The sequence below is a fragment of the Megalobrama amblycephala genome, linkage group LG9 (genome assembly GCF_018812025.1).
Source record: "Megalobrama amblycephala isolate DHTTF-2021 linkage group LG9, ASM1881202v1, whole genome shotgun sequence".
NCBI classification, from domain to species: domain Eukaryota; kingdom Metazoa; phylum Chordata; class Actinopteri; order Cypriniformes; family Xenocyprididae; genus Megalobrama; species Megalobrama amblycephala.
Genome location: NC_063052.1, coordinates 7,706,671 through 7,731,481, shown reverse-complemented (window position 1 = coordinate 7,731,481; position 24,811 = coordinate 7,706,671). Strand labels below are relative to the sequence as shown.

Genomic DNA, 24,811 nt, shown 5'->3' with positions numbered 1-24,811 from the left:
GATAGGTGAGGCCTTCATTGCAGACTGGCCTGAATGCTGAGTGAGCTCTGCCTCATGTCATGTGTATCTGAATCATGGCTTAGTATGATTCATACTACATCTGACTATACAGTATTGCATCACATACTGTATCTGCACTAAAGCAGTTTAATGCAGTTTAAATCAGCATGAAACAGAAGTTGCAATAGCCTTTTCTTCTCTATTGTGGCACATATCAGAGTGAAACGGCTTCTCATACAAGAAAAAAAAATGTAGAGCAGGATTTGATTTTGTTTATCGGGAACTGATTGGATGGTTGTGGTTTGCTGTTGCTGTGATGTCATGTGAGTGACAGTTTGCCCCGCCTTTGCGCCAGTAAACGCATCATCAGAGAAGAGATGTCATTAGAAGAGAGAGGGGAAGTTAGTTTGATTAAAGAAGTGCACATGAATTTACAAAAAACATAAAACGGATAAATCATTTATAATAAATTCCGCAAAATTTCATAAAAACATAAAAAATTATTTCATGATGACTTTAAGCTGAATGAGACTGCATGTTATCTTGGGTTTGAAACAGAAGGACTAGAATATTACGTATATTATTATATGAATAATATAGTTTAAAGTGTAAAGTAATTGGAATGGTTGGTGAACGGGTGCCACATTGTAGAATTAGACAAGTCACCAAGAACAAGGGACAAGGACAAGAATCTACTATTCTCTTGTCAGTCAACATTTCAAACTAGCCCCATTGACCTTTCAATACCTGAAGGAAGGTGTGTAGGCTTTTAATACTGTTATATAGTGATCCAATACCAGCTGTAATGTTATTTGGATTATGTGGGCATGTCGGTGTGGTTTAAATGATAACATAATGACTGTTTTGTCCTGTCGTTGGACGGCCACTGCAGAAAACGGCCTTTGGTTTTGAACCTCCTTTTATTCATTTGATTCGTCTGATGCCAAAAGCTTGTAGGGAGAGAGAGGTCGGTGTTTTATCTGTTCTTTACGAGGAATCCAATAACCTCTATGTTGTGCAAACCAGATATGAGTTGTTCGAGATGAATCCTGCTCTGTATTTCAAGTGCAAGGACATGAATAGAAGCCAATGTCATGAACCCAGATTTTGTGAAAAACAGAGACCTGACAGAAAAGTGAGAAATGTACACATTTGACACACGAAGAAACAACAGTTTAACACAAAGTCCTGACATAACTGAATGATATCCTTTACGATGTGTGATATAATACTTCATTTAAAATGCCTGAAAGCTAGTTACTAGTCATGTTCTGTCTTTATTAGTACTGCAGGAATCAAGTTTGTTATTTTCAATATATAAATGGAGAGGTGGATGATTAAAAATGAGCGTATAGCACCAGAGTCCATGAGAAACTCTGTTCTGAGTACACAGAGATATGAACCTGTCCGGTAAAAGTCCACAATCCTTATCAGTTATTATTCTCTTCAACCCACTTTAGAACCCTGAGCAGTCTGCTCTTTGATTCAATATGTATTTGCCTATAAATCTTAAAATCATAAAAGTTTATCTAGTTAACAATGGTTTCAGTATTTTTCCAAAACACAATTTGACCTGGCCGATTGCCCAGCTTTTACATCAAACAACCTATACGTATCTGTGATCTTCTGATTGGAAGTAAATCCTATCTGCTTTTATTTTGCTGTCTAATTCAGTTTGTGGTGTAAATGGTGCTTGAGAGTTGATCAGCATATTGGTAGTTTCTGTGCAATGTGCCCATTGTGAATGTGCTTGTTATCACTGCCTCATATTAGCTAAACACAGAGAAAGCATTGTGTTGTTGGAGAGGACACACACGCATACACATAAAAAGACACACACTTCTCTGAACAATACTTTATTGATGTAAAGTATAACCAGTTTTCAGAGTGTTCTGTGTTAATATTAAGCTATTTGTATGTAATCTTGCAGGAACAGAAGAATACCTCTATAAGTATTATAAGTGATTTATAATGTGAAAGATCAGTCCTGTAATCAAGACATTTTCCCCAAGTGAACACTGTCATCATATCTCACGCAATGCTGTGAAAGGGAGGCATGACTCAATGAAGTTACCCAATAGAAAGAGGAGTGGGCAGGACTGACTAAACACACATCTTTATAATTGCCTGCACATCCTGTCGCGAGCTGCACGTACTCAATTGTCCCCCTCAAACTCTCCAAAAACTTTATAGTTTTGTTGGACTTTCTTGTTTTTATTTTGGGACAGTCAACCGGTAAGTCATAAAAAGTCTTTTAAATTGTTTTTTATGTTAAAATATTGTCTGTTTTTTTATCTGATAAAACCGCAGACCGTGTGTAAAACATCTCTGACATGATATCGAACAAGATAAGTATTTATCAGTTTTGAAGAAAAGATATCCGGTATAAAAAAATTTAATTAAACATTTAACAACAATAAACAGAAAAAGTAAACAGAATGTTTACAATTGTACAGCAAAATCGCAATCGTTTTTTTATTTTTTTTGTTTATCATTACGCGCGTGCGTGTGGTTGGCTGCACGTGCAGATGTCAACAAAGTAGTGTGAGCTCGAGTGGGATAAAAATATGAGGTGTACGATACCAACTAACTGTGTTCACCTCACTGCACATTTTATCTGTCTTTCAGTTTCATATCTGTTAAACTAAGGTCAGTTTATGTAGTTTTCTCCTAATGAGATGAACCAGGTGTGATAACTGGAGCAGTGCTGAGACCAGAATTGACAACCACAGTACTAGACCAAAGTCATTCATTTAGGCTATGTAGCTTGCATGGTTACGTTTTATTTCACCTGACCCGTCTAAATAACATATTGTGTCTGATCACTTGCATTATCAGACATTGTTTGTATTCCTTAACTTTTTTTTGTCACAACATAGACATGGTAGACATTTATGACCTAGGCCTACTAATAATTACGCCGCCAAGCTTACTTGTTTACTTATTCTCAAAGCAGATCATAAAGAGTCAATAGACTACTTTGTTGCCATATAAGCTTTGAATTTGTATTATGAAATGAACATATTACATCTAAAATTTGGAATATATACATTATAATATATGAATATATGCATGGATTTAATGAAACTAATTTAATAATATTAAATTAGGAATGAAAATAAATATCAATAATTAAATGTAAAGCTCAGGACAATGGCAAAATGTAACACTGTTCAGATGCAGCATATAATTTGTACAAAAACAAAGCAACATTATAGCTTACTAGGGTCTGAGGTGCATCAGAGCTGTTTTTTTTTTTTTTTTTTTGAGAATTGCTTTATGAGGCCTCCTCAGAGCAGGCTGTGTGTAGGCGCCTTTACTCATACAACAGCAGAAACATCAACTATTTGAAGGATAATGTATAAAATATCTATACACTGTAAAAAAAAGAATTGTTGGTTCAGCTTAAAAAAGTAAGTTACCTGGTTGGCTTTAAAATTCTGAGCTCATTGAAGTTCATAAAAAATTTGAGTTAATACAATGAATGGGATTGGTTTAATCAACAGAAACTCAAAATATTATGTTATCTGAACTCTTACCTAAGTTGATTTGACAAAAGAAAAAATTTTGTGAGAGATCATGAAAATATTTTTTTTTTTTTACAGTGTATCAATTATAAAGTCATAATAGTGTATTGCATACATGGCTGTAAAACTTAAATAGTAAGATCAGAGATTTGTACCTATTAGTTTTAAAGATCAACAAGTGTTAATGCTTAATTGGAGAAGAAAGTTTGTAAGAATCCAGCACCCCTGCAGTGATCACTCTAAAATGCATTAAGTTCAAAATCTCTCACAATATAAAAATGTAGGTGTGCTCTACACATGCTTAATTGCCGATGGGCTTAACCCTGATGATTCTGGAACTGTGATTCTAGGGACATTTTCAGAAAAATTTGGAAGTCACTGCCGTGTCAAGGGATAGATTTCAACAAAAGAAGAAGAAATGGTTATGGGAAGTGAAAGAAGCATTTCCCTCTCCTCTGTAGGGCTCTGGCAATAGTGGTTATGATCTAAAATAAACATAGTTACTGATATTGATGCAATATAGCAGCCACAGTTAATGAAAACAATTATAAATGCAAACAAAATGTATTTGTTATCAGTTCCAATATTTAATTTAAGAGATTAGCAAGTCTTGTTTACCATTATAAACTGAAATGGAAACCTGGTCTGGAGAAATGGACAGGTGAACTGGTATGTTTTGAAGTATAGTGAGTGTTTTAGGGAATGGGAAGGGCAGGATCTGTCCTTAAGTTACTGCAGTTTATATCCTGCTGAGACATTACTTCCACTGCCAGCCACTCCCAGGTAAAAGATTAGTAAAGAGAGGCCATAAGGGCACACAGCTTAAAAACAAGCAGGTGACCTACTTGCCAGCTGACCGTTACTTGTAGAATTTCTTTGAATTTGATTATATATTTTAAAATAAAAACGTCTCATATTAAGCTGATTTCTGCTAGCTTGGTTAGTATTCATTGGTAATTTCAGTTCTCACATGATTCTGGTCAGGAATGTGTGTAGGGGGCTGTTGTAGAAACCTCAGCAAATGATGGACCACAGAAATTCCGCTTGATAAACAGCTTGGCTTGGTTCCTAGAGTTCGTCTGTGAATCAGAAAATCAATCGCTGCTTTTTTTATAGGGGCTTGGTACAGGAACTCTTCTTGAACCTGTGGGATGATAAGACACAAAGGCTTTCATGCTGGTTTTGTTGCAGAGCTGGAAAAAATGGCTAGAGTTTAAGGGGCGGAGGGACTGCAGGAGCCATGGAAGCAGCTGTGTCAGTGGCTTCCTGTGTGTAGCGTCCAGACCCGCTACAGAGGAAAAGCCTGACATGTGACCTTTAGAAACCTCAGACAGACAAAGAGGCTGTTCAAGCTCTTGCTCAATTGACATGCGCATCAACATTCAAACGGTCGTCTTTTGAAATGCATGATCTGCATCATCCAAAACAAATTAGGAAAAACTGAGGATATAATCCAAAAAAAAAATGTGTGTCTGTTTTGCTGTAGTTACACTCCAGAATTACAAGAGCTGGATCTGAAGCTGCAAATAATAATGCTGCACAAGAGTGGCATCAAATACATTTTCCTCAGATTAATTTTTTTTTTTTTTTTTTTAATTTCTTGATTCCACTGAGGATAGCTGTTGCCAAAGCTGAATTACACCAAAACAAAAACACGATAATTTGATACTTCCTTCTGTGACCTTGAATTAATTGAAGTTCACCAACCTTAACGTTGTGTTTTCTCTACCTCTAGGTGTCCTCGTTGAGAATGGATGAAATCCAGGTAGTCGAGTCGAAGCCTCTGCTTGTGGACAGGGATTTGCCAGTATGGGAAACACTTGTGTAATTATTGATAACATATAAAATAACACACACATATATATATATAGTGTTAACCTACACTGTTTCTCCTCTATTCCAGGGGTTAAGAGAGGCTGTCCAGCAGCTGGTGATTAAGGCAAGCATTTCATTTTTGGATTTTATTTGTATGGTTTAACTATGGCTACACACAGAAATAATTTTAATTCAGAACCCACTTCATTCAGAAATTCATTCGGTCATTTTTTGCCAGTCATGACACGATGGCATTACTGATACTGTACAGATACACTGTGCTGATCCTCACACAGATTAAAGTCCTGAAGTTTGGGTCATGTGTTTAATAAGAGCGTTCAGCCTCTAGACCAATGACGTAGGCTGCTGAGGGATACACCGGCCATCTGCCCGAGGCGCTCACGTAGGCCTCGTCCTGTTTAAAGAGATTAGTGCCAGTAGGCAGACAACATATGTTTGTGTTCAGTCGCTATACAAAGCCAAGCAAAAGATGTTTATGTCCTTGTCATTGTTGAAAGATGTAATTTGACTTTCTTAGCAGCTTGTGCTTCAACTTGAGGCAGCTGAAACTAGTTTCTGCAGCGTCAGCCAGTTGATCTTTGACTGGAGGCCTGCACTCAAAGACTTTTCTCAATGACTCTTGCAGTGCATGGTGGTTATTTGTCATTGTTTGTCACTAGTGTTAAATTAACTTCAAGAAAGTTAAACTGAAAGTTAAAGTTCAATCCGTTGGAGATGATTTATGATTTGTTGGTTTAGTGGTTATGCAGCTTCTATTTTTAAACATGGGAGAACGTATAGAAATACAGATTCTCATTGGAAATGTATTTTTAGTCAATATGTGGTCTTTCCAAATTAAGAAGTTATATGAGTTGGTTTCTTTTAGAGTGAAAGAAATATGACAAGTAGTAGCAAATATTGCCATTTGCTGTAGCTCGATTGCATTTTATTGCTGATTTACTATTATTCAGTGTGCACCGCCACCACAGTCATCACATTATAGTTTGGCTGCACTGGCCTAAGTTTCCGATGGCCTAGAGTAGGCTACTGCAAGCATCTGACAGAGGCTGATCCAATTTACGGATGTCGTTAACTAGAATTAACTTGTTTTGAACTTGGTGCAAAGCATGCTGGGAGCACGGGGCTTATGTCGAGCGACAGCAACGGGTATAAAACCCTGCGCACAGATGAATATTAGCTAAGTGTGCACACAGGAGCTTACTTCCAATCAGATCTTGTATTGATTCTCATTGCTACTACTAATTACAACTGGCAACCATGGTTCTGGAGGACTCTGATATGGAAATAGTATTTGAGATTGAAGTCGCTGTGAGTAGAAGCATTCATTTTTGCTTTCATTTTGTTTTCTTAGTTGTTTTGACAGTAAGGAATTACTGTGTCAGTCATAATTAGGGTTTAATTCTTTGTGAAATTGGTAGAATTGGCAGTTGAGCATTATGAAATCAGGCAGACAGTTTTTATGGACTGTGAGCTTTAGAATTGTAACCAAAGTGCATAGTGTTGAAATGTTTGCAGTTGGTCTGTGGTTCATTTGCAGACTGGTTTCAACTTGTGCTTGACCTTAAATGTTACATGAAATTGCATGGCTAATCTGTAAATATGGTTTTAAAACTGAAAGGTGTTAATTACACAGAGAAAAAAAAGTAATTGAGAAAAAAGCGCCGTTGGAGTAAATTGTACCGCCGATCATATTAATGCTGATTATGATGGTTCAGCAGATGCTGATAAGCGTTGTCTTGCCATGTTGCATGTAGGAACATGACGTGGAGACTCCATATGGCAGAATCCACTGTACCATGAAAGGAGTTCCTAAGGGTGACCGGCCCGTCATTCTTACCTTCCATGATATTGGACTGAACCGTAAGCTGTTAAATATCTTAAACAGTCATAAAACTCTTGAAAATGTCCCCTAAATATTTTTGTTTTGCTTTGCAAGACATGTTAATCAAGAGGTTCTTCAAAAGGATAAAGGCTTTAATGTATATATTATGCTTTTCCAATAGACAAAAGCTGTTTTGACCCCTTGTTCAGCCATGAGGATATGCAAGAGATCATGCAGCACTTTGCTGTGTGTCATGTTGATGCACCAGGGCAGCAAGAGGGAGCTAACACCTTCTCCACTGGGTGAGTGTGTGTATATGGATAAATTAATATAAATAAATTAATGCAGAAAAATAATAATGAACTCTTTTTTTATATATATATATATATATATATATATATATAGATATGAGTATCCTTCCATGGACCAACTGTCCGAGACTCTTCCATCAATCCTTAAACATTTTGGGTGAGGTGTTTTTTTTTTTTTTATTATAATACCATTTTAAAAAGGATTTCAGATTTTTTTTAAAGTCCTAAACTGATTTTCTTAAACCCCACAGACTGAAGAGTGTGATTGGCATGGCTATCGGAGCGGGTGCTTATATCCTTGCTAAGTTTGCTGTGAGTTTGACATCCTTTTTGATTACTAATAAGTGATTTATAGTTTTAATTAAACCAGGATAAAGAGCTAAAAGTGTTTCTTTTCCTGTGGATTTTGGCATTCATTTGGCTAGTTTAGCTGCTGAGGAATGTCCCTAAAATAGTGCTTGACTTGCAGTTTCTTTATTTATTAAATTAGGGTTTAAATGTGGTTTGCAAATACTGTTTTCTTTTCTAGTTGGATTACCCTGCTATGGTGGAAGGCCTTGTGCTAATAAACATCAACCCGTGTGCCGAGGGCTGGATGGACTGGGCAGCACACAAAGTGAGTGCTAACCACTAAAGTTCATCATTTATGTAGCGTTTCAAGCTTTTGCGTCTGTCATGGGCTCATTATTCGCATTACTTACAGATCACTGGTTGGACTCATGCCATGCCTGATATGATCATCTCTCACCTGTTCGGAAAGGTTGGTCAAGTTTAATGTCTAACCCTATCTAGATCATTTTTACACATTTAACACAAATGGATTTTATTATTATTATTTCTCCAGGAGGAAATCCAGCAGAACCATGAACTCATTGGCAGGTTCCGTCACCACATTGTGAATGACATGAACCAGTTCAACCTGCAACTCTTTGTCAAGTCATACAACAGGTAAGCTGCTAAAACATCTTGCTAAAAAACAATGTCCGTTGACATAACATTTAATCAATGTTTTCATCCACTTCACAGCCGAAGAGACCTGGAAATCGAGAGGCCTGTACCTGGTGGCCACGTCAATGTCAGAACTCTAAAGTAAGTCTTTCAGATGGCTTTTATAAACGTCTAGACAATGTAGGATGGATTTCCTGTAGTCATGACTTTGTCACTCTGTTTTCAGGTGTCCTGCACTCCTGGTGGTTGGAGACAGTTCCCCTGCAGTGGATGTTGTGGTAGGTTTAAGTTTAATCCAGGACTACTTCACTTCTTTATTATTGCTCCACACTTTATATCTGCTGCATGTATATTTAGTGGTTTAAAATGCCTGTTTTCTGTACAGGTTGAGTGCAACACAAAGCTGGACCCGACCAGAACCACACTGCTTAAGGTGAGTTGCGTCCAGTGAAGCTGGCAGGTATTTATAGCCCACGTGGAAAAGTCGGTGCTGATAAGATTCCGATAGCTCAGCATTATCTAGTGACTAATTTACCCAGGTAGCGCAGAAGCGGTCTACACTGGCCAGCTTCAGGGCTGAATCTCACCACGGCTGACCTAATTTTCCACAGCCCGCCCTCAGGTAGACTAAGAATTAGGTTTATGGCGTCAGAAATGGCCTATTTATCACCGATAAGTGCTGAGACCAGTGGAGTTAATGGTGCGCTAGGTGTTTCAGACACCTGCGCGAATGGCAAAAACAGAAATGAGAAACAAGCAGTGACGCATTTGTGTTTTCCCTGCATTTTAACCAACACTTTATGTGCCTCATCTTTCTACAGATGGCTGACTGTGGAGGCTTGCCCCAAGTCGACCAGGTGTGTATTTATAAAGTTTATGATCATTTAGATTAATTTACAAGTTTGCTCAAGGTACAGGATGATAATTAGGGATGAAGCGCGCGCGCTAAGCTCATTACGGACAGCAATGGCACATAGTTCTCTGTTCTAATACTTAGCTTGCCACCTGCTGCTACCAGCTGTTAAAATCCATCCTGTTTCACAACATGTACTTAACGAAATCTGTTTTCCACCTCGACCTGATTAGTTGTTTTTGTAGTCAAATAAACTAAATTCTCCTTTTATTGTCTCTCTAGCCCGGGAAGCTAACAGAGGCTTTCAAGTACTTCATTCAGGGCATGGGTTACAGTAAGTATTGTCTTTTTGTTCAGTCTCTATTTGACCATACAGCTGTGTCTTTATGAAGAATACTTGTGGCGCATTGCCTGAACTCCTTTGTTCATGTGAAACTAACATATATATATATGACCGGGCTGTGCTGCCCTCTAGAGGTGTGATTTAAATTTCAACCTGACTCGCTCAATTTGACCTTTTTTGAAATGAAGGTCTAACTTTGGGATCAGTAAGTTAAATGAATACTTTTATTCATCAAGGACACAGCAAACTATGAAAGCTTGTTTACGCCACTAAAAAAAGGTAATTGCGACACTTTTATCTCACAATTCTGACCTTTTTCTCGCAATTGCGAGATTTTAACTTTGCGAGTAATAAAATCAGAATTGAAAAAGTCAGAATTTCAAGATATAAAGCGTGATATTGCGTTATACTTTTTTTCTCAGAATTGAGAAAGTGGAAGTGCGACTTATAAAGTCAGAATTGTGAACGGCAGTCTTTTTCCCCTCACAATTGGACATTATAACATGCAATTGCGAGTTTATATCACAATTCTGACTTTATAACTCGCAATTCTGACTTAACTCACTATTCTGAGGAAAAAAAGTCAGAATTGTAAGATATAACCTCTAGTTGCGAGGAAAAAAGTTGTAATTGTGCGATTAAAAAGTCGCAATAACCTTTATTTTTTATTTCATGGCAGAAACAAGCTTCCATAGTAAACCGATCATAATGTAAAAAAGACATTTAAAAATAAAGGTTATTTTAAAATGTCTATTTATCAAAGGGTCAGTTTTCACAAAAATATTAATCAGCACAACTGTTTTCACCATTAATAATGCTTCTTGAGCAGCAAATCGGCAGAATGATTTCTGAAGGATCATGTGACACTGTAGACTGGAGTAATGATGCTGAAAAATTTTGCTTTGCCATCACAGCAATAAATTACATTTTAAAATATATTCAAATACAACACAGTTGTAATAATATTTCATAATTCTACTGTATTTTCGATCAAATAAATATAGCCTTGGTGAGCATTTTTTCAAAAACATAAAATATATACTGACGCCAAACTTTTAAACGGTAGTGTTTCTGCATATTAAACTTGTGATTCAACATAAATCATACAATAAATTTGATAAGCAAATGCAAAAAAGCTTTAAAATATGTATCCTAATCTGTCTTCCTCTGCCTCTCAGTGCCCTCTGCCAGCATGACCCGCCTGGTCCGTTCCCGCACGGCATCCGGATCCAGCGTCACCTCCTTCGATGGCAACCGCAGCAGGTCGCACACCAACGAGGGCAACCGCAGTCGCTCCCACACCAACGAAGGCCGCGCTCGCGCCCACACCTCCGACAACCAACGCGGACGTTCGCACACCGAAAACATGGACAGTTCTGTGGACCAGGCTCCCAAGTCCACCGAAGTGTCCTGTTAGACTGGTGACCTTGTCTCCGGTCCATCTCACACATGCATTGACCTCTCTGTTCTGACTGTGCTGCGCTGCCGCTAACTACACATGCAACAGGACCGCCACATGTTTCCCTCAGGGGTCTTGCACCATTTTATTAGTCAGAGAGCATTTACGCCAAAGTGTCTTGTGTTCAAGACTATATTTCCTGGGGAAACGCTGAGGAAGGAGTGGCTAGGGTGGATGAAGGACAGAATGTTGGAGTTATTTCTTTTTTGCACCCTCCGCAATGGCCGTCTTTTTGTTGTTAGAGGCAATGCAGCACAGAGACATCGTGATGGTCATCATCCAAGTATACTGGGCACTGAGAAGGGCACATATTTGTAAATTTATGGTGATCTGTAGTCCGCAATTTAATCTTTTGTCAAGTTATTATACCACACTTTTTCATGCTAGTTTGAGTGCATAATTAATTTGTATAATCTGTATATGTTGAAATGAACCTCACTGAATGGAAAAGGGATTGGTTGACCACAGAGTAGAGATGGTGGTATTTTTTTTTTTTTTTTAAGATGCTAACCTACCTTATAAAATTAAGGCATAAGCTCCTAATGTGTTGATTTTCATTTTCCTGTGTATGTCCCATTATTTTGGGTTGTATTTGTAACTAAGTAAAAGATACTCTTAAAGTGATTTTAAATGATTTTCATGGGATCAAATATTTTAAAAAAAGAATCTTAACATTAGTTTAAATTCAACAACCAATTTGTAGATATAAGGATACAGGAAAATGACTGTATATGACTGATATTTTTGTTGTTTTTTGTTTGTTTGTAACAATGATTTCTATGCAATCAAGCACAACAGAACAAAATGTGCCATGGAATCCTCTACTTGGACTGGACGCTTTCTTTTTCTCAAGGCTTTGAAAGAATAAAGCGAAGGATTGCTCAGAAAGAGAGATACATATAAGCAACACACCTGCTCTTCCACGCACACTAAAACAAATGCTTGCAGCTTTGTAAAGATGTAAAACAACCTGATGCACTGCATTTTTAATGGAATAACAGTTTGTATTTATTAAAAAAAAAAAGAAAATAAAAAGCTGGTTACTCAGTTTTTTGGTCTGTGTTTATTTGACAACTCCAAACACAACGCTATAGTATATGGAAAGTCAAACTAAGGCATAACTCACTCCAAGGAGTCATTTAAGAGCATAAAAAGGTATGAAAATACAAAAATCAATAGATAGAATCTTTATATGTAAACTTGGCATAAATTAAGACTTCTAACTACAGAACTTGTCTTTTTACATATCTATTACTTGCATAATTTGTACATAAGGATTTATCTGTCACAATTTGACAAAAACTTTAATAATCTTGGTTGAAATAACCTAACAAATGTGAAAAAATGCCATAGTCTTAAAATAGCATATATTAGGATATGTCAATTTATTTATATTTATTTCCAATAGGAAAAAAGTCTTACATAGGAAATAATGATGATGGTTGATTAAATATTAACAAAAAAAACATCTTAATATTGACTTTTCATCAAGGTCACTCATTTTTCAATCTCACTCCTCTCGTGGTACTGCTCTAGATCTGTAAATATGTCATTGGGGTTCTTACAGCTCAGGTTGCAGAAGCAGGCGTTAATCCACATGACCTGCCAGGTGAAGCCGGATCCATTCGGGCACTGAAAATCGACCTCAACAGTCTTAGATTTGAAGGGGATGCAGCAGCGCTCATCTGTACACACTCCACAGAATTTGGGCCAATATGTTTTTGTACTAGTGCAGCCGGAGATGGTGAAATTGTGTGGCCTCTCCGCCCTGTAGATGTTCAAGCACTTCTTTCCAGGCTTGTGGAAAATAGTCAAAAATATCCTTTTATACACTATAGTCATTCATATCGCTCTCAAATGTAAATTTGATATTCGTTATATATTACAATAAATCTTGCTGTACCTTGATGTGCTTTGTGATGTCCACTTTGCAAGGCCGGATGTTGCAGAGTCTGCTCTCTTTGACCATCTGACACTGTTTGTTGTTGTTAGTTACGCGTAAAGACACTCCGCGGCCGCAGGTCTTTGAACAGGGACTCCACGAGGTTGTCTGGGTCACACAGTTCTTGTTCCAGCTGTCCTTTACACTAGATAGGGCTGTAAGAATGCAGAGAAAACAATGAATGCTTTCTTCATTCGTGAGATTTCAAAAATTATTTATGTGCTACCGTTCAAGTTTGCTGTCAGGAAGATTTTTTTTCCCTTTCATTCAGCAAGGATGGATTAATTTGATCAAAAGTGACAGTAAAGACATTTATAATGTTACAAAATATTTCTATTTTAAATAAATTATGTTATTTTGAAATTTCTATTCATTAAAGAATCCTGAAAAAAAAGTGTATAACTGTTCCCTGGTTTTAACATTGAGAACAATAAATGTTTCTTGAGCATGAAATCAGCATATTAGAATGATTTCTGAAGGATCATGTGACACGGAAGACTGTAATGATGCTGAAAATTCAGCTTTGCCATCTCAAAAAAAAAATAAAAAAATTAAATTCTAAAATATATTTTAAAACTGTATTTTTGATCAAATAAACACAGGTTTCTTTCAAAAAACTTTTTTTGAAACTGTACAAAAGTAGTGTACATTTACATTATATTATATATAATAAATATAATAAAATATAATTATATTATATTTAATTGATCATGACTACAAAATGTATATTTACTATAGAAATTTCCATTAATTTTCTAAGTCTGAAAAACAAAAATTCTGACCATAGAAAATCAGGCCATAATAATTTCTATATTTACATAAAAAACAGCAGTTTCCTTGTAATATGCTGTTGGAAATATGTTTTAATTTTAATAATAACAAAAGAAACATCCTTATAAATAGTGAGGTAACGGATGCAAATTACAACACACCACCACATGTAAAAGAAGACAACATAAATCCCTTTACGTTACCTCTTCAATGTGACCTCTAAATTAACAAATGATGTGGATCAATTCTTATCTGCCCAGAATGAGTTTCCATTTAATTGCAGGAAGGAAGTACTTCAAACACAGAGATCATACCGGCCATTGTGTGTCGAGGCGCTGTCTTGCGCCCCCTCCTGGACTCGTCACAGATCCACAGCTCACAGCAGCGGCCGGGGATTTTAACTCGCCGTGGGTTCTGGCACCAGACCCTGGGGGGCTGAGACTCATTACACAGCGAGACACATCCGATCGCCCCATTAACACACAGACACTGGTATTTGCAATTGGGCTGAAAGCTCTGGCCGTTGCGATAGATCACACCATTGTGCTCACAGCCAGTGCCTGGCAGATCTGGGTAGCGAAAAAGAGCAAAACGAGTGAAGTCAAGTTTATCAGATCCACGGTGGATACAATACCAAAGAAAAGTATGTGGAGTTTTATGTGGAAACGTATGCTAAAAGGTGAAGAGAATGTATTCTCAGCATCCCCTGGCTTGGTTTATCTGGGTTCCGCCACCTTAATCCAAGCTTTAAATCTTCATCGTAATCTAATCTACGAGCGGAACACAGTGTTAATAAGAAGGCTGTGTTAGTACAATGACACTTACACGCACATACTCCTTTTTCGTACCTAGGCTTGTCTGCGCTGTAGTCACAGTAAAGGCCACGATGATGGTCACAGTTTTCCTTCTCGTTGCAAACCTCCCCCACCTGTTTGGCACATGCTCTGCAGCAATCGCAGCCGTCCGTGATCAGGCTAACACCTGGCGGACAGGTGGGGGGAGTTTTAGGGCATTTGCAGGGCCACTGGCAGTACTGGGTGCGGTTATAGGGCTCCGGGGTCATGGGCTCTGGTATGGACAGCATCTTAGAAGAATCCTGGGCAAATGCCCTGTGAATCTATAAGACACAAGTCCCAACAGATTCCTGTTTCTGACACATTTAGGATTTTGTTTCTTTTTCCCTCAAGTTCCCTCCTGGCTAGAGACATTGTGAAAAATGGGTCGGAATGAACTTTTTAGATATTCTCACTAAATGATCTAGTCTTTGGTGACACAGATAAACATCTTCATTTGTCGCTCTTTATCTCAGACATGTAAAAACATTTCAATTTAACCTCTCTTATCATAGGAATCTATGTAGCTTAATTACTCGCCAATACATACTACTCTATCTCAGAGCAATGAACCAGTTCTAACTACACTCTCCTGCATATATCAAATTATAATAGCTATAGACTTGTTGTCAGTTCATGTATCTCATTTTGTACTAGCAAATCATTGCACGTCAGGTCAAGAAACAAATAGAGCTAATGGCTAGGTAGATAGAAATATTAATCATCTTATGGTAGCCAACGTAACTTTCTTCTGTACCTCATCAACTATGGTAGTCAAACTGATGTAAACAATGGATTTTTAAAGGACAGATGATGTTAATAAATAATTTAAATAGCGGGCACCTCTTGAAGTTGACTGATTTAACATGATTGATTGATAGGGCAACAAACCTACACAAAGTAAACTGAACTGTTGGTGGCTTACAGCTGTAGGGCTCCTTAACCTTTGACCTCTTATAGCCTGTGTCAGATTAGCAGGAGATATGGAAAGTGGGAGAGCTACAGTTGTGTAAAATTAAGACAAGAATGCCCTCAGTGGCAGTTCTAAGTAAAACACAGACGGTGCTCCGATGCTTCCTGAAGCAGTGTTTTGAAATCGGCCATCACTAAATAAGTCGTTATTTTGTTTTTTTGGCGCACCAAAAATATTCTCGTCGCTTTATAATATTAATATTGAACCACTGTACTCACATGAATTGATTTAAATATGTTTTTAGTAGTACATTTATGGATCTTGAGAGAGGAAATGTCATTGCTCCCTAACTAAAATATCTTAATTTGTGTTCCGAAGATGAACGAAGGTCTTACGGGTGTGGAACGGCATGAGGAAGAGTAATAAATGACAGAATTTTCATTTTTGGGTGAACTAACTCTTTAAAAAGCCTTTAAATTATTCAAACTCGCTATGCATCTTGACAAACATGCTCGTTTCAGTCCACAAGGCGGCAGTATACTCTCACACATGACAATGTCATTTGTTGTCAGTGCATTCCTTAAATGTGTAAAACATGAGGTCATTTGTTAAGAATGCCTGTCACATATAATTAAACGACCCTATATAGCGCATTTAAATTTTAATTATGTGGATTTAAAAAATAAATAAATAAATAAAATATGGGGGGAAATGGGAAAATAGGGGGATTAGGAGTTACTGAGGCAAAAACGTAAGTAAGAAGGTGTTTCATTTGAAACACTTATTAGAGAGTAGAATATATTGACAAAGAGGAATTTTGAGCTGCCCTAACATATTTATTTTTTATATTAATTTTCTTTTACACAGTCCGCAGCACAAAAATAATATTTAAAAAGATTGTTTTTTAATTCAATTTAATCAGGTATATAGGTAAAATAATTGTAATGCGCATGCAGAGCCTTTCTGTTAATACAAATGCAAATATTATTCATTATATATAGCATGTTAGCACAACAATACGTCGTTATCTGCCAAATAACAAAAACCAAATAACTGATATCCTATCAACTGCAGTGATAAAATCATCCAACTCGTGGCTGATGGCCAGCACAAATAATACTGGGCATGCATGGATTTATCTGCATGCGTTTATTACGCGTTAATTTCACCCTAAATTATCCAGATAATGTGGGTTAAATAAATAACTCTTAAATAATGATGTTTCTTACCTGTGGTACACAAGCAACTAGAAGAACCCACACCAGAAGCCAAGTCATCACTGATCCCGAGTGATAAATGCATTGAATCCAAAATTAGATGTTGATGGAAAAATCGCCCATACGCGAGCATGATCCATTCATTTGGTGACCTGAGAGCATAGCGCGCGTGCACACACACACACCGCGTTGCTACTGCTGCTGTAAAGTTTTCATACTCAAGATCCTTAATGACGTCAGGACTGAATTGCTCACGTGATTTGGTCAACCAGTTTACAAATTTACTGTAAACGCATCCAAAGAGCTTTTTTTGCGCATCATCGCATCTTAAAAAATAAATAAATATACATTGTTATGTGTAAACAATTGTTTTGTTGAAAAAGCGCTCGAGCAGCGAAATGTTGCTAATTAGGACTACCTCATTATTGCAGCTTTGACTTTTTTTTTTCTTTTCTTTTTTTTGGGTTACGAAAAAAAAAAAAAATAAATTTTGCACTGTTTAAAACTGTTGAAATGTATAAACATACATTGAGCCAATAGAGAACACCCTGAGAATAGCATATGGATGCATGGAAGCACATTTTTGTCTTTCTCTGTGAGAACTTTATTTTCTGAGAAAAAAGAAAGAGGGAGTGGGCTTAAACAGAAAAAGAGTAAATGTTCCCCTGCTCTTTTCATACCCTGATATGGATTTCCACTTTGTCCCTGTGTGCAAAATGCCAGTGTGAAGTTCGAATATCACTCAGTTGTCCCTGAAGAGTGCTGTGTTTCATGTGTCTGGGGAATACATTATAAAACATCACCCTTATTGCGTATTTCTCATGTCTGTGTTAAACTGACCACTTATGGTCTCATTAAAGAAGACTTGAGTTTATGAATAGCACTTTTATTCCACCTGATGGGCAGATTGAAACAATAACCACACTGATGACATCATTTTTCTATAGTTAAGTCAATAAATGCCTTAAATTAACAAAATGGAATCTACTTGCTGCTTTGTCTAGCTAAAAGTCAGTTTTTGTGTGATGCTTTATTCTTAAAGAGAAGTGCCAGGAGTATAAAGACTAATGAACACCTGAGAACAAAGAGACTGTTATTTCTAACACTGAGCTACACAAAGGTCACTTGCTGGCAAAGTCAGTGAAGTGTTTTATTTTTTAAGGATAGGCAGGTGAGGACATGCACAACTCACAGATATAAGAGTAATTGTAGTTCTGCTACAAAAGGAAAGTGCATTTTGCTCTTTAAGCGGATGAATTGTGATATATGGATGTAAAGTTAAACATACTCTCATTCTCAAATGACATCCGACACAGCAGCCTTTGTCAGTGAGGAAGTGTTAGGGTAAAGACAGAAATGGTTTGTTACTGAAGATAAATGAACAACAGATAGTGATGTCCATCAGCTGATTTAAAACAAGATCAAATACAGTACTAAGCCCTCATTAGCCTTCAGCTCTTTGGCTCTTTGACTAAAACATTCAATGCCAAAAGGGAAAAGAACAGTTCACAAAGTCTCTCTGCATTCTTTTTCTCTGATTGTTTTTGATTATATGTCCAGTCAAATCTCATTTATTCTAGTGACAGCTAATTTGTCATTCCAGCATGAGTAATGTGAACATAACCATGTGTTCTAATTGAAAACTCAGATTCCACTGAACATTGGCTTTGAGTCAGAAGTATTTGCCTTAACAGGAAAAAGATAAACATAGAACATAAAACTTTTATGTCAGATCATTCTTCATTTCCGAGTTTTACAGAATGATTCGTCGTAATATAAACACAAAATAATTATTTAAACTATAAATCATGCATTTCTACTGTTAAAGACCTTTAAATAACCACTAATAGTACCTTCACCCCCTTGTTTAAATGCACTTAAAACAATAGAATAGATGCATGGGGACCTGTAATAAGTTTAATTCAATTTGGGAAAACAAGCATCTGCTAGATAACCTTTCCAAACAGCAACCATAAAAGTACATTTTTTATTTATTCTGGTAAAAGTGAGTATAAAATACACATATACAAAAAACGCTAAAGGGCACTGAACTTTCCTTTTTGGCTTGTACTGAACTGCCAGGATCAGATGAGGCAGAGAAACTAGGCTGGATGCCAAAGCCAAAAAAGCATGGGAGAAAGCCACAGTCCGTTGCAGCACTGAGAGATAGCGCTGGCACTGAAAGCCATGATGGCGTTATCGCTACATCAAAAAGAAAGTTAAACTGTCCTTTTTGTCATTTTAGATTGATAGTTCCTTTAAGATAGATGATTAATTTCTCTCCCCTCTTTATAAGGTTCTGATGTGTTTTATTGAAATTCTTAGAAACTCTTAGAAAAAAGGTTCAATGGGTTTTCTAGGCTATAGAACCCTATGGGTTCTTGACTCAAATTTCAAGGGCAACGTAAATGTTTACATGTGATGTATAAATGTAGCTAAAAGGTTAACATAGTTCTTAGCTCTGAAAATAAAAAACAAGAGACTTCACTCAACATTATCTGGGTTTTGGCCAAAATGGAAACATATATTATTGCTTTCATACTACTATAAGATACTATTGCTTTTGGTGGAGGCACATGGGGTGAATGGCTAATATAATATACGTTTCTTTTTTGTTTAGATAGTTTGAATTATATGTGAGAGCTGTCCTTGTCTGTATGCTCCCCAGAAAGTGTCAACATAACCCAATAATGAAGGTCTAGCTTTAGACACACCTTAGAACTGAGAGTAATTGTTTTTGGTTGGCTTCACCAAATCAGTTGTCAAATCAAGACATTTTAAAGCTGGGTTTCCATTCACTGGGATGTACCTTGAATTAAATTATAGGCTGTAAATTAGAGAATTTATTTAGATCTTGATGACTGAAACAAGTCTCAGTTCTCTACTGAGTCAAGTGTTTGGAATTCATGGAAAATAAATAAAGCTGTTTAAAAGTAGCACTGTCTGTGCTTTCAGTAACTTTGCCAAAATAATATTTGTTTTTACCAAAAAATCACCATTTAATAACAGCAATAACTGATTTGTTTGCGGAAATAAATATTTGGACAGATTGTCAATAGATATTCGCATCCTTTTCCCGGAGTCATTTGTACTGAATGAGCTGATCTGCACAAAGATTAAAACAGTCTCTGTTTTTCTTCATTTCTCCACAAACTTACGACAAGAAAGATGCCATAGACTGTAAACATACAATCAACAGTAACTCTTCAGTGTGTAGTCCTAAATCCTGGAAAAGATTGATCACCTCAATTACGATTACAAAAAATATGGACCAAAGCTTTCAAACTTTAGGGATACAAAAACATGTTCATAAGTTTGTAATCAAGCAGATCTCGCCCCCTATTAACTACCATAGTAGGGGAAAAAGTACTATGGTAGTCAAAGGGGGCGAGATCTGCTTGGTACCTTTAAGTACCACAGCTTTGTGTGAGGAGCTGCTTAATTGTAAAGTGTAAAAAAAACAAAGCTGCATGCATTTTGCAGACATTGTTTTGTTTGTGCTTTGGCTCTGCGAAACTGTGCGGATGAATATGACCCTTCACAATAGATAATGCTTTACAATGAATTAGAGAGCTACATATGGTAAGTTATATGTTCATTATAATACCTTACTCACCTGAGTATAAAAACGCCATATCTGCGTCACTTTTACAACATTTCAAATCCCTCAGTTCTCACATCTCCAAAAAGCCAAGCCAATGTTGATTCTTGTTTTATTACAAGCTCTGTCATGTTCTCTTTTTGCCAGCAGACTGTTCTCTGTTCTGTGTTTTTTTAAAACGGGTGATTCCCTGGAGGTTTGAGATTTAGTTGCTCCATGAGCTCATTGTGACAACTAATCTATGCCACTGCCACACTATACATTGCATCAAAGTACCCGGAGCAACTTTTCTATTTAAGTATATGACGAGACACACACGGACAAATGACGTATGTACGCAATTTCCTGCGAAAACCATCCCATCAGGTCCAAAGTAAAAACACTTAGGCCTGGTTTCACAGACAGGGCTTAAATTAGGCTAGGATTAAGCCTTAGTACAATTAGGGCATTTAAGTAGCTTTTATAAATGTGCTTTAGAAAAAAACATTACTGGTGTGCATCTTGAGACAAAACAATGCCACTGACTTACTTTAATATATGTCAGTGCAAGATGCTTTCAGTTAAAACAGCTCAAGCATGCATTTTAGTCTGATACTAGGCTTAAGCCTTGTCTGTGAAACCAGGGGTTATAATAGGCTTACCATAGTGAATCAGGGTATCATAGTGAATCCATAGTAAAACATGTTTTGGAAGAAGGATTGATGATGTATTGACTCGTTATTTAAATTTTGTTAATTTTGAACAAAAAAGTTACATAGTGCACCTTTACTGTAAGTTTAAAATGTATATCTAAAATTTTTATTTTTTTATAAATTTTATTTATAAATTTATATCCGCCTATATCTAAAATATTACTTGGTTTCACTTGGTTTTGTTTCCTAAAGAGATTTTAATGATGGTTTCTTAATGAGATTTTAAGTTATGAGATCTCAATAATCTATGTTTTGTTCTTTTACAAGATTTTAATGACAGTTGGTTTTGTTCCATTATGAGATTTCAGTGATGGTTGGTTTCGTTTCATTACGAGATTTCAGTGATGGTCGATTTTGTTCTTTTACGAGATTTCAAAGATGGTCCATTTTGTTCTATTATGAGATTTAAATGAGGGTCGGTTTTGTTCCTTTATGAGATTTCAAAGACGGTCGGTTTTGTTATATTATGAGAGTTCAATGATGGTTGGTTTTATTTCTTAAGGTCTCAATGACAGAAGGTTTTGTTCCTTTGTTCCTGTACGAGATTTCAATGACAGTCAGTTTTCATTGTCAGTCAGTCAAATTTTCATTTGTTTAGTTTTGAGATCTCAATATGGTAAGTTTTGTTCTCTTATTAGATTTCAAAAACAGACGGTTTTGTTTTGTTACAAGATTTCAATGATGGTCAGTTTTGTTACTTTAAGAGATCTCAATAGTCAGTTTAATTCCTTTGCGAGATCTCAATGATGGTCGTTTTTCAGTGTCAGTCGGTTTTGTTCTGTTATGAGATTTCAAAGACTGTTGATTTTGTTATTTTGTTCTTTTATGAGATTTCAAAGACACTCGGTTTTATTCGGTTTCAAGATTTCAGTGACGGCCGGTTTAGTTCAGTTACAAGATTTCAATGACATCTGCATTATTTGGTTATGAGATTTCAGTGACGCCGGTTTTGTTCAGTTACGAAATCTCAATGACAGTCAGTTTTATTCCTTTACGATTATTAGTTATGAGGTTTCAATGACGATTGGTTTTTCTGGGTTCTGAGGTTTCAATGACTGTCAGTTTTGTTTTACTATAGTCATTTTTTTCCCTTTACAAGATTTCAGTGATGGTCAGTCGTGTTTTTTTTGTTCTGTTATCAGATTTCAAAGACGATTGGTTTTATTCCTTTGATCCTTTATGATATTTCAAAGACAGTCGGTTTTGTTTCATTAAGAGATTTCAATGATGGTTGTTTTTGTTCCATTTGGTTTTCATTGTCAGTCAGTCAAGTGTTTTGTTCTTTTATGTGATTTTAATGACGGTCGGTTTTGCTGGGTTATGAGATTTCATTGACGGTCAGTTTTGTTCCTTTACAATGTTTCAGTGATGGTCTGTTTTATTTGATTTCAATGACCGTCCATTTTTTCCATTACAAGATTTCAATGACAATCAGCTTTGCTCCATTATGAAATTTCAATGATGGTCGGTTTTGTTTTGATGCAAGATTTCAAAGATGGTCGATTTTGTTCCATCACAAGATTTAAATAACGGCCGGTTTTGTTCCTTTATGAGATTTCAATGATGGTCGGTTTTGTTTTGTTACGAGAGTTCAATAATGGTCGGTTTTGTTTTGTTACGAGAGTTCAATGATGGTCGGTTTTGTTTCTTTATGAGATCTCAAAGACGGTCAGTTTTGTTTCTTTGTGAATTTTCAATAATGGTTGGCTTTGTTTTTTTACTAGATCTCAATGACAGTCAGTTTTGTTCCTTTACAAAATCTCAATGGTTGACGGTTTCACTTTGTTATGAGATTTTAATGACGGTTGGTTTGTTTCCACAGTTTTGTTTCATTATGAGATTTCAATGGCAGTCGATTTTGTTCCATTGGGAGATTTCAATGACAGTCTGTTTTGTTCGGTTTTGAAATTTCATTGACAGTCAGTTTTGTTCCTTTACAATGTTTCAGTGATGGTCTGTTTTATTTGATTTCAATGACCGTCCATTTTTTCCATTACAAGATTTCAATGACAATCAGCTTTGCTCCATTATGAAATTTCAACGATGGTCGGTTTTGTTTTGATGCAAGATTTCAAAGATGGTCGATTTTGTTCCATCACAAGATTTAAATAACGGCCGGTTTTGTTCCTTTATGAGATTTCAATGATGGTCGGTTTTGTTTTGTTACGAGAGTTCAATAATGGTCGGTTTTGTTTTGTTACGAGAGTTCAATGATGGTCGGTTTTGTTTCTTTATGAGATCTCAAAGACGGTCAGTTTTGTTTCTTTGTGAAATTTCAATAATGGTTGGCTTTGTTTTTTTACTAGATCTCAATGACAGTCAGTTTTGTTCCTTTACAAAATCTCAATGGTTGATGGTTTCGCTTTGTTATGAGATTTCAATGACGGTTGGTTTGTTTCCACGGTTTGAGATTTCAATGGCGGTCGATTTTGTTCCAATGAGAGATTTCAATGACAGTCTGTTTTGTTCGGTTTTGAAATTTCATTGGCGGTCAGTTTTATTATGTCACAAGATCTCAATGATTGCCGTTTTGTTTTGTTATGAGACTTCAATGAAAGTCGATTTTGTTCCTTTGCAAGATTTCAAAGAAGGGCAGTTTTGTTTCTTTATGAGATTTTAAAAAAAGTCAGTTAGTTTCAATTACGAGATTTCAATGATGGCCAGCTTTGTTTCATAGAAAGATTTCAATGATGGTTAATTTTTTTTTTTTTTTTTGTGAGATTTCAAAGATGGTCGGTTTTATTCCATTAAGAGATTTCATTGACAGTCGTTTTATTCTATGACAAGATCTCAGTGATAGATATTTTATTCTTTACAAAATATCAATGACGGTCAGTTTTATTTGATTACAAGATCTCAATGACGGTCAGTTTTGTTCAGTTACGACATCTTAATGTCAGTCATTTATGTTCAATTACGAGATGTCAGTCAGTTTCTTTTTAGCATACCCACCTCCAATGCTGGCGATCCACATTTGAGTCCACTCAGAGCGGGGCGGTTAGGACCGTGTTGGCTAATATTAGTGCCATGACCCAGATGGCAGTGAGGTTTTCAGGTTGACCACTGCAGTGCTTCTCAAGCATCTTTCCAACCATAGATAGACCCTCTGACGTAGAAAAAATATATGGGAATATACTGCAAAATATAATGTGATATACTACATAATACATTTCCAAATTTGGGAAAATAGTGCTTATATTTTTCAGTGTACTGCAATATATACATTGACCATGTATGGCTGAATATTGATACAATATTTAGACATGAAGACAAGATCACATTATATGTAAAATTCATAAAGTTTTATCCTTTATTGTGCAAATATATTGCACATACAGGTTCCCATATAAATGTGAATGTATACTCACATTCACGGAATGAGTTACAGCAGATTTCTGGTTCCCAGAAGAGTAGAGCCTGTGGTTAGGCTGATATACTTACAAAAATATGTATAAACTTATTATGATTGGCTTTTTGGTGAAAGGTTTAGTACATGCAGGTGTGCTTGTGTTATTGTTAAAAAAATAAATGAAACATTTAGTGTTCAAAAATAAAAAAAACTCTGTGTAAGATTAGGCCACTAGATGATGAAACCCCTAGATGATGAAAGGTGTCAGCATCACCTGACCACATTTTCTCTTGCTATTTTTGCCACAGCTAACACAATTTCAGCCGCAAGAGAAAAACTAACACTAAGGGTATACGTTTACATGACAACGATGTACTAAAAATGGAAATGTTTT

General features: G+C 36.4%; 2 protein-coding genes across 3 annotated transcripts; one reads left to right on the top strand and one right to left on the bottom strand.

Annotated features, from left to right (window-relative positions):
• Nucleotides 1–2,082: 2,082 nt before the first annotated feature.
• On the top strand, nt 2,083–12,146 carry ndrg1a (N-myc downstream regulated 1a). The gene is made up of 16 exons (XM_048201430.1): nt 2,083–2,235; nt 5,263–5,334; nt 5,431–5,466; nt 7,118–7,223; nt 7,367–7,487; nt 7,591–7,653; nt 7,748–7,808; nt 8,026–8,112; nt 8,200–8,256; nt 8,341–8,444; nt 8,523–8,585; nt 8,671–8,722; nt 8,830–8,877; nt 9,266–9,301; nt 9,580–9,631; nt 10,819–12,146. The coding sequence occupies exons 2-16, from the start codon at nt 5,278–5,280 to the stop codon at nt 11,055–11,057; spliced, it is 1,182 nt and encodes a 393-aa protein (XP_048057387.1). The 5' UTR covers nt 2,083–2,235; nt 5,263–5,277; the 3' UTR covers nt 11,058–12,146.
• ccn4a (cellular communication network factor 4a) lies at nt 12,144–17,016 on the bottom strand. 2 transcript variants are annotated; one of them, XM_048201431.1, is made up of 5 exons: nt 16,788–17,000; nt 14,638–14,929; nt 14,127–14,381; nt 13,003–13,196; nt 12,144–12,896 (listed from the first exon to the last, which is right to left on the bottom strand). In XM_048201431.1, exons 1-5 carry the CDS (start codon nt 16,833–16,835, stop codon nt 12,597–12,599), a joined length of 1,089 nt encoding a protein of 362 aa, XP_048057388.1. In that variant the 5' UTR covers nt 16,836–17,000; the 3' UTR covers nt 12,144–12,596. The 2 variants fall into 2 exon arrangements, with proteins under 2 accessions (XP_048057388.1, XP_048057389.1); XM_048201432.1 differs by having other exon boundaries at nt 12,782–12,921; nt 16,788–17,016.
• Nucleotides 17,017–24,811: the final 7,795 nt, after the last annotated feature.

Excerpts from the sequence above, each read along its gene's own strand:
- ndrg1a (XM_048201430.1), top strand. The coding sequence starts at position 5,278 with ATGGATGAAATCCAGGTAGTCGAGTCGAAGCCTCTGCTTGTGGACAGG. Across the intron at positions 7,654-7,747 it reads TCAATCCTTAAACATTTTGG|ACTGAAGAGTGTGATTGGCA; the intron begins GTGAGGTGTTTT and ends TAAACCCCACAG. Across the intron at positions 8,878-9,265 it reads CCAGAACCACACTGCTTAAG|ATGGCTGACTGTGGAGGCTT; the intron begins GTGAGTTGCGTC and ends ATCTTTCTACAG.
- ccn4a (XM_048201431.1), bottom strand. The coding sequence starts at position 16,835 with ATGACTTGGCTTCTGGTGTGGGTTCTTCTAGTTGCTTGTGTACCACAG. Across the intron at positions 14,930-16,787 it reads TAGTTGCTTGTGTACCACAG|ATTCACAGGGCATTTGCCCA; the intron begins GTAAGAAACATC and ends TGTGTCTTATAG. Across the intron at positions 14,382-14,637 it reads CGAAAAAGGAGTATGTGCGT|ATCTGCCAGGCACTGGCTGT; the intron begins GTAAGTGTCATT and ends TTCGCTACCCAG.